The following is a 20,981-nucleotide window of genomic DNA, read 5'->3' as shown; positions in this document are numbered from 1 at the left end:
CTGTATAAAGTATTTTTTTTTTCTGCACTACATACACACTACACACTACATACCCCCCGTGTTGAAATAAAGTTTGTACCCCCCCTACACTATACACGTGTTGAAACATTACACTTACAGAAACACAAAAATAAAAATGGCATCCCAAATTTCATCCCAAATGTCATCCCAAATGTCATCCCAGTCATCCAGAAGAATGTATTCAGCGGAGGAGGCATATGCCATGCTTGCCTCTGACTCTGACTCTGACACAGCCAGTGATGCAAGCGGGGAATTTGAAGGATTCGCCTTAAGCTCCTCTTCCTCCTCTGCTGATGAGGGACCCCCTCAAAGACGCCCCCGTAGAGCAGCTGAGACCCCCCCCCAAATGATTGATCCCGTATGGACCCCACCACCAGACAATTTTGAGCCCCAGGTTCCTGAGTTTTTGGCCATCCCAGGAATCCAATTTGATTCAGCAGGTCTCAGAGAAATTGACTTTTTCAAATTATTTTTCTCTGATGATTTTATAAATTTAAAGGTGGACCAAACTAATTTATATGCCCAGCAGTTTATTGCTCAAAACCCCACGTCATCATTTGCTAGGTGGACCCCTGTAGATGCAGTAGAGATGATGACGTTTTGGGGTCTGGTGTTACATATGGGCATAGTAAAAAAGCCAGAAATTAGGCAATATTGGAGTACAGATGTTCTGTACAGCACCCCATTTTACCGTATGGCCATGACTCGGGCTCGTTTTGAGATAATCCTTAAATTTTTACATTACACCGATAATACACTGTGCCCACTCAGAGATGATCCCACCTTTGACCGGCTATTCAAAGTCAGGCCGGTCATTGATCATTTCAGATGTACATCCCTGAAAAATTTATTTGTATTGACGAGTCCCTTATACATTTTAAAGGAAGGGTTAAATTCCGCCAGTACCTTCCCAGTAAGAGGGCAAGGTATGGCATAAAAATGTATAAGCTGTGTGAAAGCACCTCAGGGTACACCCACAGGTTTAGGGTATATGAAGGGAAGGATTCAAGAATTGAACTGCCAGAATGCCCCCCCCTCCCTCGTAGGTGTTAGTGGAAAAATTGTCTGGGATTTAGTGCACCCCTTCCTGGATAAAGGTTATCACCTCTATGTGGATAACTTTTACACTAGCATCCCCCTGTTTAAGGCCCTTGGTTCAAGAGGTACAGCAGCTTGCGGTACTGTGCGTAAGAACCAAAGAGGCCTCCCAAAAACGCACATTGCCCAAGTAATGAGAAGGGGTGAAAGCAGGGGAATATGCACCGAAAATATGTTGTTGGTCAAATATAAGGACAAGAGGGATGTCCTTATACTGACAACAATTCATGGAGACAGTACCACCTCCATCCCTGTACGAGGTACCAGTACCCACACCTCAAAACCTAATTGTATCCTAGATTACAATAGGTACATGGGCGGAGTGGATCTTTCAGATCAGGTACTGAAGCCGTACAGTGCCCTGCGGAAAACAAAAATCTGGTACAAGAAGCTGGCCGTGTATATCATCCAGATGGCACTGTATAACGCTTACGTGCTATTCCGTTCTACCAGCCAGAGGGGGACATTTATGCACTTTCAAGAGGAAGTCATAAAGGGCCTAATATTTGGGAACCAGCAGGCAGAGGGCCCCAGTACTTCTAGTACTGGCCCCCGTATTGTACCAGGGCAGCATTTTCCTAATGAATTCCCCTCCACTGCAAGAAAGGGCAGGACACAAAAAAGGTGCAAAGTTTGCTATAAAAAGGGAATAAGAAAGGAAACTATTTTCCACTGTGAAACTTGCCCCGACAAACCCGGCCTATGTATAAAGGAGTGTTTTAAAATATACCACACATCTATGGATTATTAGGTTCATCATTTCACCGTGCTTCGGGGGTCTTGCTAATGCCACATAGCACCCACCATTCATTCCACCAGAATCTGAGCTGCAAAATCCAAAAATCACTCCTTCCCTTCTGAGTCCTGCCATGCACCCAACTGGTATTTTTTGGTCACATATGAGGCATTGCCATACTCGGGAGAAATTGGGGCACAGATTTTGGGGTGCTTTTTCTCCTTCATACCTTCTGAAAATGAAAGATTTTGAGCCAGAACTGCATTTTTGTGTAAAAAAATGTAATTTTTCATTTTCACTGCCCAGTTGTATCAAAATTGGTGAAACCCCTGGGGGTTTGAAATGTACACTATACCCCTAGATGGATTCCCTGAGGGGTGTAGTTTGCAAAATGGGGTCACTTGTGGGGGGGTTCCACTGTATTGGTGCTTTGGGGGTCTTGCTAATGCGACATAGCACCCACCAACATTCCACCAGAATCTGTGCTGCAAAATCCAAATATCACTCCTTCCCTTCTGAGTCCTGCCTCTTTTTGGTCACACATGAGGCATTGCCGTACTCGGGAGAAATTGGGGCACAGATTTTGGGGTGCTTTTTCTCCTTCATACCTTCTGAAAATGAAAAATTTTGAGCCAGAACTGCATTTTTGTGTAAAAAAATGTAATTTTTCATTTTCACTGCCCAGTTGTATCAAAATTGGTGAAACCCCTGGGGGTTTGAAATGTACACTATACCCCTAGATGAATTCCCTGAGGGGTGTAGTTTGCAAAATGGGGTCACTTGTGGGGGGCTTCCACTGTATTGGTGCTTTGGGGGTCTTGCTAATGCGACATAGCACCCACCAACATTCCACCAGAATCTGTGCTGCAAAATCCAAAAATCACTCCTTCCCTTCTGAGTCCTGCCATGCACCCAAATGGTATTTTTTGGTCACATGTGAGACATTGCCGTACTCGGGAGAAATTGGGGCACAGATTTTGGGGTGCTTTTTCTCCTTCATTCCTTGTGAAAAGGAAAAATTTTGAGCCAGAACTGCATTTTTGTGTAAAAAATGTAATTTTTCATTTGCACAGCCCAGTTGTATCAAAATTGGTGAAACCCCTGGGGGTTTGAAATGTACACTATACCCCTAGATGAATTCCCTGAGGGGTGTAGTTTGCAAAATGGGGTCACTTGTGGGGGGCTTCCACTGTATTGGTGCTTTGGGGGTCTTGCTAATGCGACATAGCACCCACCAACATTCCACCAGAATCTGTGCTGCAAAATCCAAAAATCACTCCTTCCCTTCTGAGTCCTGCCATGCACCCAAATGGTATTTTTTGGTCACATGTGAGACATTGCCGTACTCGGAAGAAATTGGGGCACAGATTTTAGGGTGCTTTTTCTCCTTCATTCCTTGTGAAAAGGAAAAATTTTGAGCCAGAACTGCATTTTTGTGTAAAAAATGGAATTTTTCATTTGCACAGCCCAGTTGTATCAAAATTGGTGAAACCCCTGGGGGTTTGAAATGTACACTATACCCCTAGATGAATTCCCTGAGGGGTGTAGTTTGCAAAATGGGGTCACTTGTGGGGGGGTTCCACTGTATTGGTGCTTGGGGGGTCTTGCTAATGCGACATAGCACCCACCAACATTCCACCAGAATCTGAGCTGCAAAATCCAAAAATCACTCCTTCCCTTCTGAGTCCTGCCATGCACCCAAATGGTATTTTTTGGTCACATGTGAGGCATTGCCGTACTCGGGAGAAATTGGGGCACAGATTTTGGGGTGCTTTGTCTCCTTCATTCCTTGTGAAAATGAAAAATTTTGAGCCAGAACTGCATTTTTGTGTAAAAAATTTAATTTTTAATTTTCACTGCCCAGTTGTACCCCAATTGGTGAAACCCCTGGGGGTTTGAAATGTACACTATACCCCTAGATGAATTCCCTGAGGGGTGTAGTTTGCAAAATGGGGTCACTTGTGAGGGGGTTCCTAAATTTTAGCATCTTATGGTGCCTAGAAACCTACATGGTGCCTAAAAAATAATCTCATAAAAAGGAGGCTCCAAAATCAAGTAGGTGCTCCTTCTATTATGAAGCCTGTGGTTTGGTCAACGTGCACACTAGGGCCACATATAGGATATTTATGAAAACAAAAGAATTGGGGGAATCAATTTTTAGTCACATTTCTCTAGTAAAATCTACTGTGTTCCTTAGAAAAATGTATTAAAATTGCAAATCTGCAAAAAAAATGAAATTTTGAAATTTCACCTACACTTTGTTTTAATTCCTGTGAAACACCTAAAGGGTTAACAAACTTCCAAAATGCTGTTTTGAATACTGTGAGGGGTGCAGTTTTTGAAATGGCATCATTTATGGGGGTGTCTCACATACAAGTCCCTCAAAGTCACATCAGAACTGAACTGGTCCCTAAAAAAATCAGTGTTTGAAATTTTCTTGAAAATTTGAGAATTTGCTATTCATATTGTAAGCCTCCTAGTGTCCAAAAAAATTAAAAGGAAGTTGAAATAATGATAGAAACATAAAGTAGACATATGGTCTATGTTAGTTATTAACTATTTTGAGTGGTATGATTATTTGTCTCACAAGCAGAAAATTTAACATTTTGCAAATTGCTAAATTTTCCGTTTTTTTACGACATTTTGGTATTTTTCACAAAAAAACACAGACTGTATCGACCCAAATTTACCACTAATTTGAAGTACAATGTGTCACGAGAAAACAATCTCAAAATCACTGGGATAAGTAAAAGCAAAAAAAAGTTATCCCCACTTAAGTGATACATGTCAGATTTGAAAAAAAGGGCTCTGTCAGGAAGGCAAAAACTGGCTGTGTCAGGAAGGGGTTAAAATGCTCTACTATATTTGCCTCTACCACCTCTGATGGGAGGCCATTTCACTTACCCACTACCCTTTCTGTGAAGTAATTTTTCCTCAAATTTTCCCTGAATCTTCCTCCCTCTAGTTTCAGTGCATGTCCTCGTGTTTGTGATGTAGGCCATGCACCTTTTTAGTTGGCCTTTAGTTGTCCTTTTTTATACAGTCTCTCATGTATTTTTATCCTTCTGGAGATATGGCCTCCAGAACTGAACACAGTACTCTAGATGAGGTTGTACCCTTGTGAATTTCTTTGGAGAAAGTGTAGGAATGTACCTTTTTAGACCTAAAGACTTTTAATAAATCTTTTGGGATAAAGACTTTAGCTGGGTACACATGTATACAATCATCGGCCCGTTCTTCCGTTCTGGGACGAACGGCCGTTCGATTGTATAGGTCGATAAACGGCCAAAAACGGTCTTGTCAGTCCATACTCGTTCGGTCGAATGCTATACCATTACCTTTTATGACTTGTCAAGTGCTTGTTTTTTAAGCATTAAAAACTGTGATACACCATAGGCGCCCTCTGTGCTCTTTCTTTTTCAGATTGTTGCTACACCATGCCTTTGGGATCAGGCATTAGCACTGAGGAGCTGCTGTCCAAAGGAGTTTATGAACAAGTGTTACTAACCTGAGTATTGGACACTAGCTCAGAGGAACCCTTATAGGGTGATTGACTGCAGATGTCAGCGCACTACACCTGAAATTTTGTTTGCATATATATATCCTGACTCTTGTACTGTGTGGATGTCTAAGCTGACCTGTCTTGAGAATGGCCACCTGGTGGCCGAAACGTAGACTGACTACTATGCCTGATTGGTAATGTACCCTGAATAAACTTTTCATGATTTACTGGTGAGTGCCCTTATTGGAATATCCAACCCTGTTATATATATATATATATCATTCCCTTCCCCAGTGGAGTTTACAATCTATATTCCCTACCACATGTACACACACAGACATTCTAGGGTTAATTTTGCTGGAAGCAAATTAACCTACCAGTATATTTTTTGGAGTGTGGAAGGAAACTGGAGTACCCGGAGTAAATCCACGCAAGCACAGGGAGAATATACCAACTCCACACAGTTAGGGCAATGATGGGAAAATATAGAGTAGCTGATTTGTTGCCATGGGTAACTGGTACTCTTCTCCACTCTTATCACTGCTTCAGTATGTCAGGTATTGGCCTCAAATCTCAGCACTTCATCCTTCCACCAGCCTAAACCTACGACACTGCGCACCCTGTACTCATTTTTTTCAATACTTACTCTCTGGAGTCACATGTCAGCAGCAGTGCTGAATAAATCACCAGGAAAATGACCATTTTTCCAGAGACCTGTACATGCATGGTAGACAGTGCTAGGGTCTATAGTGCTGCCAGGTAGAGAAGAGGGAGCCTAGATAGAGTCTGCACATGGGCCTCCTACAGTGGCGTAACTATACATTTTGGTCCCTCCTGCCAAAAAGTTTGTGGTGCCCCACCCCACATACATACACACACACACACATATATATATATATATATATATATATATATATACACACACAGTATATATATATATATATATATATATATATAAACGCTGTGCGTCCCGGCACTCTGCTGTCCCCCGGACTCACGTGCTCCGGTGCCTTCCAGCAGGATTGGAAATCCTTACAATAGTAACACGCATCAGGTGGCACTCCGAGGCTGATTCAGTGAATTCAAACGGTGTTTATTTAAAACGACATCTACGTTTCGGGGCTCTTTTAAGACGGCTGCAGTAGCCGAGTCAGTGTTTATTTAAAAACAGAAATTACTATTAAAAGACAATGGAGGGTGTTTTACAGAGGCTGCTATTCTTATGTAACCGTGAACACTCTAATCTGTGTTGTTATGTATATGCTGCCCTGACTGCTGCCGGGCCCTGCATATTTAACCTGGTTGACACTGTGTCGACTATTTTTCTAATCTACCCCTATGGTGCGTGGATCCCTTTAAGCTCATCCAATCGGGAATCTCTCTCAGATACTATACCCCCCTCTCAGACTCATGTTTAGGCTTCTTTTATAAAAAGTTTACCAAACCTAGGTGTTCATTAAGCCCCTTTGGTCGCATTGTGCCCAATCTGAAGATCCAGCGTGACTCCATTTGGAGCAATGCTCGCCCTCTGTCTCCCCGTCTGAGGTTTTGGGAAACATGATCTATGATCTTGTGTTTCAGGGTAGCCATGCTGTGTTTGGCTTCTAGAAAGTGTCGGGCCACGGGTTGTTCACCCGTGCCAGAACTTAGTGCTTCCCTGATCGCCTGGCGGTGCTGGGCCATTAGTGTCTTAAACTGGCATTCAGTTTTCCCCACGTAATACATGCCACAAGGGCATGTAATTACGTATATAACGAAATGTGAAGAACAGGTGAGGGGCCAATTGATTTTAAAACTTTTACCCGTGTAGGGGTGGCGTATTGTGTCCCCTGTTTCCATGTAATTGCAGGTGGTGCAATTAATGCATTTAAAACACCCATTTTTTCGGCTTAAAAAATGAGTGGGTTTTGCCGTTTTAAACGCTGATAGATCTGTCTTGACCACCATGTCCCTGATGTTCCTTCCCCTCACGTAGCTTGGCATTAACCATTTTTTGCTCAGGCTTTTTAGTTTGGGGTCTGAGGAAACAATGGGTCACAGTTGTTTGGCTTTTTTGATGATGAGGTCACTTTTTACATTGTAATTTGTCACCCAGGTAAACGGGGTGTCTTTCTGGTTTTTTGGTTTGGGGGTCAGCAAGTCCTGTCTAGCCATGCCCTTGACTTGCTGACTAGTCCTCGCCAAATCTTGTGGGGGGTACCCCCTCTGAACAAACCTGTCTGTCATAGCAGCCAGTTGCTGATCTCGTTCCTCATGGCTACTGGTGGTGCGGCAAGCTCTCATGAACTGGGATTTAGGTAGACCTCTAACTGTTGCCCTGGGGTGAAAACTCTCAAACCGCAACATCGTGTTGCGGTCTGTGGGCTTAGTATACAGGCAGGTCCCAAACCCGTTTGTCAGAGATTGTGATCTTCATATCTAAAAAGCATATCTCTTCCTCGCTGCTCATTCCTATTATTATTGTTAGCACTTTCATTTCTTTCCACTGTTATAATCTATATTTTTGTTTGTATGCACTAGACTGATGTACTTTGGTTGCCCAGCAACAGAGACGCACTCCTGTTACACCTACCCTCCGAATGACCGGGAGATCCCCAGTGGGACGTGACGTCATAGACACGCCTCTAGGAGACACCGGACCGTAAGCGTGGTAGAGAGCAGACAGGCGTGACACGTGATGGTCGAGCCTCCTCTTGTATCACATATAGGTAAGTGTTGTTACCCTTCTTGCTTTGTATTGCACCTTTTGTCTTGAAAAAGGAAGTAAAAAGACTTCCGAAACGTTGACCCACAATTTCGTGTTGTGTCAGTTATTGTGAAGACCGTGAGAGTGCCATAATCTGCTACGTTTTATATATATATATATATATATATATATATATATATATATATATATATATATATATGACAAGGGGGTCCCGGCACTCGTCCTTGTAGGTGCAAATACTTGAGGTGCCTTTCAGTTTTCAGAAGAAAAGATGTAGCAAAGGGAATGTAGATGGCATATTCAAGGTTGTACAAACTCTGCGCGGCGGCAGCAATGATGAAATAAAAGAATCAACACAGGCTTGTGTGTCAACGTTTCGGGCAAAGCCCTTTATCAAGACATGTCTTTTTATCAAGACATGTCTTGATAAAGGGCTTTGCCCAAAACGTTGACACACAAGCCTGTGTTGATTCTTTTATTTCATCATTGCTGCCGCCGCGCAGAATTTGTACAACCTTGAGAGTGCCATCTACATTCCCCTTGCTATATATATATATATATATATATATATATATATATATATATATATATATGTTTTCCAATAGTGGAAAGGCGCCTATAATACAGAAACACAGTCCATAAGTGATAATTCTTTTTCAATGATGCAACGAGGATTTCAACGCAAATCCCAACGCATTTCGTCTTTAAATAGACTTCATCAGGGGTACCATGATACAATCTTCTGGCCACTGTGGAAAGTTCACAATGAATAGAACTGAAATATTCCTTTGTTCTATCCAAAATATGAAAAAATTCTTAATAGTGAATAAACCCGTGAAATATGAAAGTGAAACCTAATGGGACTCTCCCAAAAGTACTGTTTACTCTCACCTAAGATATTAACAGAATATTAATGAGAAGTTTATCCTTGGGGGGTTGGTAAGGATAGCAAACAACCTCTCCAAATAGCCTCTGTCTCCTACAACTGCGGTCAGCAGAATCAAAATGCTCTTTTCCTGGACTTCCCTGCCAGTGGCAGTCCAAAATTCAAAGAGGGGGGGGGGGGGTCACATCAATTGCCAGTGAGTTCAGGACAGTGATGTTTGTGGTGGCATTAGGCGTGGCTCCCCTTTTTTAATTATTGGACTGTTCTGCAGCCCTACCTCTGCAACTGCCACTGGTAAGGAAGTCCAGAAACAAAGCATTTTGTACCTAATGGAATGGGTCATGTTGGAGGGTATGTATTTACATATATTTATTTTAAATATATTTCTTTATTTTTGAAGATGCACCTTTATTATAATAATAATTGTGAGGGCTGGACTGGGTGGGCGGTGGGGCTGTCTATCTTCTCCCTCTCACTACTGGCTTCCTGGCTCCTCATCAGCGTGTGACATCACACGAATAACAGGGAAGCAGCAGGAGAGAGGCAGAGAGCCCAGAAGACACTGCTTCTTCCCCCTATGACATCCCAGGCTGCCCCCGCCCACCTATTCTGTACACAGCAGCCAATAGCCGGCTCTGTGTACAGTAGTTGAGAGACAGTCAGCGGGTTTCATGGCCACACCTGCGCCAAGGCTGACTCCGGCGCTCAGCTTCAGGCAGCGGGGCGGGAAGCGGCAGGCAGCGCCCACACAGACCCCACTGCCGCTTTGTCCCCCAAGTGGCAGCCCAGGCTGCCTTACTATAGCTACACCTCTGGCCTCCTACCCTGTTTGGAACTGAGGTAAAACATTATGTAGAAACAGTTCAATAAACCACAGGTTCTCAAACTCGGTCCCCAGGACCTCACAAAGTGCATGTTTTTCAGGTCTCCTCACAGAATCACAAGTGAAATAATAAGTTCCATCTGTGGATGTTTTAAAATGTGTCAATAAGTATTGACAGCACCTGTGCACCTGCCGGGTGACCTGAAAAACGTGAACTGTGTGGGGTCCCGAGGACCGAGTTTGAGAACCCCTGCCATAAACAGACATCTGTCTGAATTGGAAATGAAAAAGCTTGATCACTGTTGCTGAGGAAACATGGAAAAATCACAGAGATACAACAGAGCATAAAATAATTTGATGCCACAATTTCTATGGTGAATACAGTGGCACAACATAGGTATTGGATATGATATGTACAAATATATTTTTCAAATTGAATAGCTTAATTTGTTTCAGTTTGTTTTGTAGTTATCTAGAACACATTTACAAATGTTACTGTTTTTTTTCTCCTGTATAAATATTTCATTAAAGTACAGGGCATTTTGTAAGACCAGTGTACAGAACTAATCAAACATTGCTTTTTAATAGACTGAGAGAAGAAGGTGGATTCTCAGACTCCATGTCTGAGGCGGTCATAAATGTAATACCCAAGCCAGGAAAAGACACTAAATTTCCTGAATCATATCGCCCAATCTCTCTGATTAGCACTGATGCAAAGATTCTGGCAAAAATATTATCTATACGACTAAATAGGGTTATAACTAGGGTGGTGCATCCAGACCAGACTGGTTTCATGCCGGGGCAATCGACTTCGGTTAATGTTAGACGTCTATACTCGCATCTACAGGCCTCCCATGGGGATGAGTCCACCTCTGTCATTGTGTCACTGGATGCGGCAAAAGCCTTTGATTCAGTGGAGTGGCCGTTCCTATGGGAGGTTATGAGATGTATGGGAATGGGACCCATTTTTTTGAAATGGGTTCAGCTACTTTATTATAAACCTACTGCCCGTATATCAGTAAACGGATACATTTCTACCCCATTTTCACTTTCGCGTGGCACTCGGCAGGGTTGCCCATTGTCTCCTGCTCTTTTTGCTTTGGCAATAGAGCCACTGGCATGCCTTCTCCGGGCACATCCAGGAATTTCAGGCCTTCAACTGAATAGTCGGGTTGATACAGTTGCATTGTATGCGGATGACTTGATGCTTTTCCTTAAAGATTATACGGTTTCCATGCCGGTGGTACTTCAAGTAATAGAAACATTTGGGAAATACTCTGGTCTTACTATAAATTGGGCCAAGTCTTCCATCCTTCCTCTTAAGGGTCAGCCCCCTATCATACCCCATATTCCACTTCCATTACAGTGGGTTACCTCGTTTAAATATTTGGGTGTGTGGGTGTCTAATAATATGCAGGAATTTATCTCACTGAATGTAATGCCCCTCTTCGCCTATTTAAAAGATAAGATCAGGTTGTGGTCTAAACTTCCTCTGACATTAACTGGAAGAACTAATTTAATAAAAATGATAGTGCAACCAAAATTTCTATATATATTTCAACAGGCCCCAATATATCTCCCAAATGCTATTTTTAAGAAACTTAACAGTATGGTCTCTTCCTTGATTTGGAGGAATAAGAGGCCTCGCATAAAATTAGATGTACTAACCAGATCCAAAGCATCAGGTGGTCTAGCACTTCCAAACTTTAGACTATATTATTATGCGGCTCAGTTATCTCATTTGAGACTATGGCTTCAGGAATGTCCCTCAGATTCCCTACCAAGCTTACTGGTTTATGAAATGAAACATGGACTTTCACCCGTCCAGACATTGTTTGGTGACATCTTTTCACATAAAAAGATACCACTTGTTATTCAGGCTCAAAAAATATGGAGAGAGGTACATGTTTTAATGAAGTTTCAGGATGTTGACCCAGACACTCCTTTATGGAATTTTCTAAATTATACAAAGCTTTCCTCCCTTGACCCTAAAGTGGTGCGGGGTGTTAGCGAAGTAATATCTGTGGGTCAGCTATATCAGGATGGAGTCTTAAAATCTTTTAATCAACTTAAAGATGAGTCTAATTTTACATCTATGTACTTCTTCAGATATTTGCAACTTCGTCACGCATTGTCTTTGCAGTTTCCTCAAGGCCCTCCTCATATTCGACCCTCTCCTCTAAAAGCATTTCTGTTAAAACTGGGCTATAAACGTGCACTCTCATGTTTATATAATTTTCTTCAAACATATCATCATACTAATGATTTACCAAACCTGCAGCAGAAATGGGAATTAGAGGTGGGTAGGCTGTCTGAGGTTGAATGGAATGAGGCACTTGTATGTCCTCGTAATTCCACTGCTTCAATTAGATTTCAACAAATTCAACTGTTTATTTTACACAGAACCTACCTGACTCCGGTTAGATTAGTACAATTTGGTGGAAGAACTTCTGATATATGTCCCAAATGTAAAAGTAACATAGGAACATTTTGGCATCTATTATGGGATTGTCCGGTGGTTAAACTATTTTGGACTAAAGTGCTTCAAGCTATATCTGTAACAGGAATTCCCTTAAATAACTTAACACCAAGATTTTGCTGCCTTGGGGTATCTGATAAGGATGTCCTGGATAAAAATTCTAGACAATATATAATTAATTTGTGTACATTGGCTAAGGTTTGCATAGCTAGACTCTGGATGGATTCATCAGGGCCTGATTTTAAGGCCTGGATTTCGTTGGTGAATGTAACAGTGTTACATGAGAAATATTTATATATTAATCGTAAGGCTGAATTTAAATATTATCGTATTTGGTCCCGATGGCTTTCATCAAAATATTCATCACTTAAGATATAACTTAATTAATAGTAGATCAATTTTTAACTCATGTTAATCTAGAAAAGACATATGTTCAAATGAAAAGATACTGATACTGTAAATTTTATATATATATATATATATACACAGCGATGAGGCCGGCACTCAGGTCTAAAGATGGATGCCGATAGCTTGCTCCGGTGCCCTCTTTCAAAAGGGGTGTCCTTAAGTAACATACAGCAGCAAATAAGTGGCACTCGGAGGCTTGTAAAGGAGGTGAAAATAGCAGGAATATTTATTCCTAGTGCAGGGAACACAGGTGTGTTTTTTTTTTTTTTTATTTTTTTTTTTTTTTTTATATAATTTAATGAATTGTTTATTATTTATTTATTTTTAATTTTTTAATTGTTTATTTATCTAATTATTTATTATTATTTTTTTACTTCATCTCCTCAAAATTTCAGTCGATAAATTTTGTTGTTTGCTATGTTAATCTGTGTATCAGAAAATTTAATAAAAATCACTCAATTTAAAAAAAAAAAAACATTGCTTTCACTGTCATGCCCCATACACACTAGGCAATTACCATTCAAAGGAGATGATGTCGCTGGGTAGGCGGCTGTGCATGCAGCTAATTCTGACTAGATCATCAGCGTCTGCATGCACAGCCGCAGAAAAAAAGATAATGGCGATATTCACAATGCGCAGGAGTGCTCCGATAACAACATAGAGCATACACACTAGACTTTTTTCTAAAAGATATCACTCAGAAGTAGGGTTACCACCCGTCTGGGATTACTCTGGACAGTCCCATAATTAAGACTGGAATCCAGAGGGGTAATGTTCCTGGACTATAGGCAGCTGCTAGCTGCCTATTCCCACCCCTCCGGACTCCAGTCTTAATTACCGGACTGTCCGCAGTAATCCCGGATGGGTGGTGTTAACCCTACTCAGAAGGTCCCTTCTGAGCAATATATTTTAAAATCTCATCTTATGTGTAAGTGGCTTAAATTTGATATACAAATTGACAAAAGCTATTTGGTTGCTGTAGATTCCTAGTCCCAAAGTTTCACAAATGTCCGCCATTTTGTTCAGTGCAGTAGCAATCATTTTTATTACCTAGTTCATCTTGACAGAAGCTGTCTGGTGGATTGACATATTTCATGGTGCTCAAATCCAGTTTCCAGTTGTGCTTGGTACAGCGTACATTCCTAATGTCAGAAATACAAATACAGAAATGCTAAATAATTAAAAGATATTAACAATTTGGAAAATTGTCAAGTCATAATTGTATATTTTTTAATATTGAACATACTAAAATGTTTAGGTAAGGCTGGGTACATACTAGACAATTTATTAAACGGTATACACAATAATGACATATTGTAATGACATTATTGTGTCTAGAAACATAGAAGCATAGAAACATAGAATTTCACGGCAGATAAGAACCATTTGGCCCATCTGGTCTGCCCCTTTTTTACCCTTCAGGTTATCTCAACCCTTTTTTATCCTTATTTCTTTGTAAGGATATTCATATGCCTATCCCAAGCATGTTTAAATTGTTCTACTGTATTTGCCTGTACCACCTCTGATGGGAGGCTATTCCACTTATCCACTACCCTTTCTGTGAAGTAATTCTTTCTAACATTTCCCTGAACCTACCTCCCTCCAGTTTCAGTGCATGTCCTCATGTTCTATTACTTGTTTTCCTTTGAAGAAAATTTCCCTCCTGTACTATGTTAAAACCCTTGATATATTTTAAGATTTCTATCATGTCCCCCCTTTCCCTTCTCTGCTCCAAACTATACATGTTAAGATCTTTTAGTCTTTCCAGGTAAGTTTTGTGATGTAGGCCATGCACCATTTTTATTGCCCTTCTTTGTACACTATCTAATGTATTTATATCCTTCTGAAGATATGGTCTCTAGAACTGGACCCAGTATTCCAGATGAGGCCGCACCAATGACCTATAAAGTGGCATTATTACATCTTTTTTTCTGCTACTGATTCCTCTCCCTATACAACCAAGCTGACTAGCCTTCCTCATTGCTTTACTACATTGCTTTTCTGCCTTTAAGTCACTTGAAATAGTGACTCCTAGATCTCTTTCCTCCTCAGTAGTTTCCAGTAGTTTTTTGAGTGAGTCCCAAGTGCATAATTTTGCATTTTTTTGCATTATACTGTAGTTGCCATGCTCTTGACCAATTCTCAAGTTTACTTAGATCATCAGTCATTTGATTTACCCCTCCTGGTGTGTCTACTCTGTTGCATATCTGCAAAAAGGCATACTTTCCCTTCAATAACATTTGCAATGTCACTAACAAAGATAAAGTAATTATTTAGATGATCTGCAATTGCATTGTCTCCTTCCACCAAATTCTCAGTGTCTGTCCACAGTCTTACTATTCCTCCATTTGATTTTCTCCTTTCACGAGAGCTGGCCCTAGCCTAAATGACACCCTAGGCATGATTTTGACTGGTGCCCCCTAGCGCCGCCACTAGTTCCGCCTCTGACCCTGCTCCCCTTTCCCAGCACCATCAACCCTCATCATAGCAGTCATCATTTTGGTGCTCCTACCCGCAATATTTTAAATAGAAACAGTGCACACATTCGGTGCGCAGCCCAAACAGGAGTGTGGTCTTGCTGGGAAGGGGCATGGCCACACAATAGTACCCCCAATTCAAATTATGCCACACAGTAGTGCAACTTTATTCACATTATATCATGCGATGGTGTCCCTTATTCACATTATATCACACAGTAGTACCACTTTACCTTATATACATTATTCCTCACATTATTCACATTATACCCTAAGAAAAAAATCCTAAGAAAATATTGTATTTGTATTTTAAGCACCTCCATGGCCACACTGCAACCCAGCACAAAGCAGTGTGTGCTGGGCAGAGGAGAAGAGCTGCAGCTGCTGCTGTCACTTAAGGGGAGGGGGCCCGGGACCCCCACTGGGCCCATCCATCAGACTTTGGCCTGGGTAATATGTACCCCCTATCCCTTTCTCTCGGCATCCCTGATAATACCACACAGTAACATACCTCCCAACATTTGCCGACGGCGACTCGGGACGCTGCTGTTGCGCGCCGAAGGTGCGTCGGAAATTTCGGGGGCGTGGCCTAATTTCGGGGGCGTGGCCTATACTTGCGGCTCCCCCGCGAGGCCACGCCCCCATTTTGCCGCTATGGGGGCATGACCCAAAGGCTCTGTGAGCCTCTAGCCATGCCCCCAGCCCCCTGGCTGCGGGAATAGACGCTGTGCGAATGCGCACAGCGTTTATTCCCCGCTGCTTAGCAGCCGACAGGGGGGACTCCCAACAGCCACCCCACACCGCGGGACACTGCCGCCCGCGGGTGGGACATCGGGACAGGCCCTGACAATCGGGACTGTCCCGATAAAATCTGGACTGTTGGGAGGTATGCAGTAATGCCCCTTGACACACATTATTGAAACACAGATCAGCCATACCTTAAAAAGTACTTTAAAAAGTACAAAACGGACCGCAAAAATGGACCGTGTATGGGGGGCTTAAGGTATGGCTGATCTGTGTTTTGTATGAGGGACAAAATGTATTTAATTTCATTAAAATATATATAAACAGTAAGAGGACACACACAACAAACAACATAAAACACAAAGTAATACAAGTATTTGTATTCAAGATTGGAGGTTTTATCTCCAAGTTCTGTATTAAGGCAGGCTCGTGTAACCAATTAATATATATCTTGTTTGCACTTAATTTGTAGTAACAGTGTTGTATAGTGGTGCTTAATCTGTGTGTAATAATTTAGAACAATCTGTCTCCTCACAGTTTGGGGAATGGTAGTCGGACCAGGTACAGTTTTCACAGATTTTTTTTTTTATATACACTAAAAAAGCACACTATGTTTTTGAATGCAATAAAGGTCACAAAACAAGATGACACTAAATGACACAGTTGAAATAATTTTGTTAGCAACTTCTGTTTTTTTTAGATAGTCTGGTCAGGCTGTTTAATTAGTATCTTATTTGCACAGGATATATAGTAACAATGGCCCTTATTCTGATCGGTGCGGTAATATCCGCGTGCGTTCGTGCCGCCGATGTTTTGTGTCTGCGCATGTGCAGAGGCGTTTCTGCGCATGTGCGAGCGGGGCGTACGGCCAAATCCCGCATGAAATGTGAACACTCCGAACAGGGGGTGGAGAGGGGCGTGAAGGGCTATTTTGGCTCATTACCATATGCATACGCCCCGCGTTTCATGGGCGTTCCCATGCAAACGCTGGGCGTACGTAAGGTAATGCGGCCGTGATGCACGTGTAGGGGGCGGACATATGACATCGCCGGATGTCAGCTGCCCGCCCAGATCCCTGCTTTTGCACGGAAAAATGTCCGTGTGGTCTGAGGTTGCGGGAGTTGGTGGACCACTCGGTCCTGCATTCGATGGTCTGCGACCATCGAATGATGGGGGAGGTTCCCTGAGATGGAGGAGGCGTATTCCGTGAAAAATACACGTGCGGTCCGTTCGGCCAGCTTCTTACCGCGTACGGACGGAGTTGGCGATCCGTATGGAAGGCGGGGTTTCGCACGCACGGTCCTGGCCGCATAATCGGATCCGGCCGCACCGATCAGAATAAGGGCCAATGTTTCCAATGTATCTGTCGTGTAAATAGAGAAATTCCTGGTAAGCCCAAAGTAGCAATTGTTCAAGGGTCAGGACTGTTTTGAGCTCTCTCCTTATATACCCATCAGTAGAAGCTGATTGGATGACTGCAGTTTGGTTCTAAATTGGACAACAGGGCTGAATGCACCTGAGTCACATGACAGCTTCTGGGCACTGGGGATTGGAGCTCATGGGTCAGCTGACCCAGGGTACCCTGCAGGGCCCATGCAGCCAGACTACGGCGTGGGAAGCTTGCTGCAGCCAGGAGGTGACACAGGGGCATCATGCCAGCAAGCAGCACTGCCGGCGGTGCCGCTGTGAGACCTGTGGTGCAGGATAAACCAAAGCTCTGGTAAGATGCACGTGCAAGTGCCGTGACAGATCAGGAAAGCTGGTGGTGCCTTTGTCCTGGTGGTACCAGCTCCACATGAATAAAACAAACAGCCTTTATTATTATTATTATTATTGTTAGGAACATTTCCTGACAATCTAGGAGAGTGATGCAATACTATGAAGCGACAGCATCTGGTGAAGAGACAAGCTTTACCAGTCTGGTTAGTAACACCATCATTTGGTTATTCATATATTGAATTCCACAAGCCGTGAATAAAACAGAATATTTGTATAGCCAGTGGCGTAAGTTTGTCACAGTTGCCCGGAGGCAAGATATATATTGGTGCCCCCCACCTTATATAATATAATAGTGTATGTGTCTGTTCTGAAATATATGTGTTTTATACACACACATACAGTATATATTGAGAGAGAAAGAGAGAGTGAGAGAGAAAGAACACATATATATTTCAGAAATCAGTTACAGAAGGGATATCAATGGCTTTCAATTAACTGATTTATTCGTTTTTGAAACTAGCAGGAGAGTAGAGGTGCCCCCGTGGGAGCAGGAGCCCGGCGGCAGATGACTCCATTGCCTCCCAGAGTTCTGCCCCTGTGTATAGCCCTTACACTGTTATACTACTTTCAGACCGCAAATGCCGTGTCGCACACGGGATTAGGACACGGGTCCCATCCCCAGAGCAACACGGCAATGCGGTCTGAAAGTTCTGACACCGACACGGCATATTGCCGCGTCGGTGACGTCACAGGGGGCGGAGCTGGGCGGCGGCGCGTCATCGGGGGCTCTGGAGGAGGCAGTACTTGGAGCTGACAGTGCTGCCTCCTCCATACTGTGAACGAGACACGGGTCGCTCGACCCAGGCACCCGTTCACACTGCACTTGACACGGGTCATAGCCGTGTTCAACCCTGGTCATTACCAGGGTTGAACACCCGTATTTCTCGACCCGTGGTGGCCTTTTCAGACCGCACCTTGACCCGTGTTGGGGCCGCAAGAACACGGCAATAACCCGGGTCTAGAGTGCGGTCTGAAAGCGGTATAAGTCAGCCTCATAGGCTACAGGGAAAAATCCCAATATCTCATTTATAACATCCTGTGATGTTGGCGAAACTATCAATCTAATCACCTGAAGCCTGGAAAATTTGAAACGTGTGCTACATGTTCTGCACAGATATGTCGGAAATGTTTATAGATGTGATTGTTTTATTTCTTAACTATAGTAGCTGCAGTAGGTGACTCTAGTAAAAAAAAAATGCTAATTACCTCTCCTGCAATGAAGCTGGATGATAAAAAAGATAGTCAGAGTCAGGGCCAGTTCTAGACAATTTGGCTCCCACTGTGAACAGTTAAAAATCCTTAAAGCCCCCCCCCCCCTTCCCCCGATAATTTGGAACTGAACAATTTGTGCGCACCTGCATGTTCAAACGTTGCTTACCACAAGAATGGTTGCTGTCCTCTCACACTTAATTTCGCAGGCTGAAGGCCCACACAGTGACCAGTAGGCTGCACAGTTCACCCCTCAAGCACACACACCATAATGCTAATTACATATTATGCCACACACCGTAATGTACATAACACATTATATCGCACACCTTAATGCCCATTATACATTATACCACACACCTTAATGCCCATTACACATGCCATAATGCCTATTACACATTATTCAGCAAGCTGTAATGCCTATTACATATTATGTCATGCAACATAATGGTCTTTACACATAAAGCCACACTTTACACATAAAGCCACACTCGGTAATTCCCATTACACATAATGCCACACACTATAAGGGCCGTTACACATTGTTCCACACACAGTGATGCCCATTACACATTGTGCCACACACCATGATGCCTATTACACATTATGCCTCACACTGTGATGTCCATTACATATTATACCATACACTGTGATGCCTATTACATATTATGTAACATAAGTGCCCCTTACCTACATGCTCAATGTCATTAGTTACATGCTTTATGCCAGGGCTTTATGCTCGATGCCAGGAACCTTCGTTCTCCTTGCCACAGTGGTTTTATGCTCATTGTCAAGGGCGTTTACATGTTTGTTGCCACAGGGGGATTGAAATGCTCATTGTCAAGGGGGAGTAAAATGTTTATTGCCATGAGGGGTGAGTGAAATGATGCTGCTTGCGGTACCGAACACAGCTGCCAGCCGGGCAGAATTGAAAGCGGTGACAGCCGTGCAGAAAATGTGGTGGGCTGTTCGGCTGTATTCTGATTCAAAGCAGGTCGGTGGCTATTTTGCCAATCAGATCCCATGGTCCGGCAGCAATCAGGAGCGGCAATGATCTCTGCAGCGCTTTCACATGCAGATTGGCGGTATGTCTAATAGATGGTCCAGTGCACTCTAGTTGGAACCACTTGTAATACATGAACAAGCCCTGACACGTATCAGTGTCTTTTCTTCAACAATTTTACTAATTTCTTCGGGGCTCATCTACAGTTGAATGTAAGTAATTTTATGACGAGTCTCTCAGATGTAGCAGTACATGTCCACACTTCTAGTTGTCACCTTCACAATTTCCCTGACATGCTGTTTCAATAGTAGGCAAGTATCAATTGGAAGCCTGAGACCCAAATCAAAACGCCAAAGAAACCCGTACATAGGGGCTAATTCAGCATGGATCGCTAAGGTGAGAAAAAGCAGTTGCTGCGATCAAATAGTTGGTGGCCAGAAAGAAAGAAAAACACCTATCGCAGAAATGATGTTCTCATCACGAAGCACAATACATTTTCAGAGCCATTTGTAAAAAATGGAACATAGAAGAATACCTTCCATCTGCGCTAGTCAAAGGCTTTCACAATTCTGCTATAGCAACAGGCTAGAAATTGCCATCGCAGACGTCCAAGAGCCATTCGGAAAAAACGCCTTGGCACGCCTGCGATTGGAAAAATTCATCCTCAAAACAACATGTTTCCTCCTCTAAATGCTGTCTTCCTGTCAATCAAATTCCAATTGCATTGAAGCAGAATGCATGCATAGAATAATTAAAATTGTGGGCGCACATGCACAATGCAAACACTGCACATGTGCATTTGTTCTATAATTGTCGCCGGACTATGTTGTTGTCCGTCCCGACTCCAGTCTCCCAGCCAGTCCGTCCGCTCCCGGCAGGCGGCAGGCATCACGGTGTCTGACTGTGGCAGTGATTGAGGACAGCAGTTGTCCTCATGGGTGTAAGCTGGCTACCAGGTGCCTGCACACTGCACAGCTACAGGCACACAGCGCTGCAGCACAGAAGGGCAACCAGTGTGTGAGCTGCCACTGCTGCATAAGGAGGAGGAGTCCCTGGAGGCTGTCCTCCAATGAAACAGCGAGCCGCGATGTACCCCGTTCAGTTGCATT

General features: G+C 43.0%; 1 protein-coding gene across 2 annotated transcripts in view; it reads right to left on the bottom strand.

Annotated features, from left to right (window-relative positions):
* Positions 1 to 20,981, bottom strand: part of LOC146080472 (cytidine monophosphate-N-acetylneuraminic acid hydroxylase-like) — a 199,462-nt gene that overhangs the window by 121,047 nt on the left and 57,434 nt on the right. For both annotated transcript variants that reach the window (XM_083187813.1, XM_083187814.1), the window contains one exon: positions 13,711 to 13,802. In XM_083187813.1, the coding sequence (XP_083043939.1) occupies positions 13,711 to 13,756 (46 nt within the window). In that variant the 5' untranslated portion in view covers positions 13,757 to 13,802. The remainder of the gene's footprint in view (positions 1 to 13,710; positions 13,803 to 20,981) is intronic.

This window comes from Crinia signifera, chromosome 5, assembly GCF_055691185.1.
Source record: "Crinia signifera chromosome 5, ASM5569118v1, whole genome shotgun sequence".
In the NCBI taxonomy this organism is placed as follows: Eukaryota; Metazoa; Chordata; class Amphibia; order Anura; family Myobatrachidae; genus Crinia; species Crinia signifera.
The sequence above is the reverse complement of the archived record's forward strand: the minus strand, read 5'-3'. Positions and strand labels throughout refer to the sequence as shown.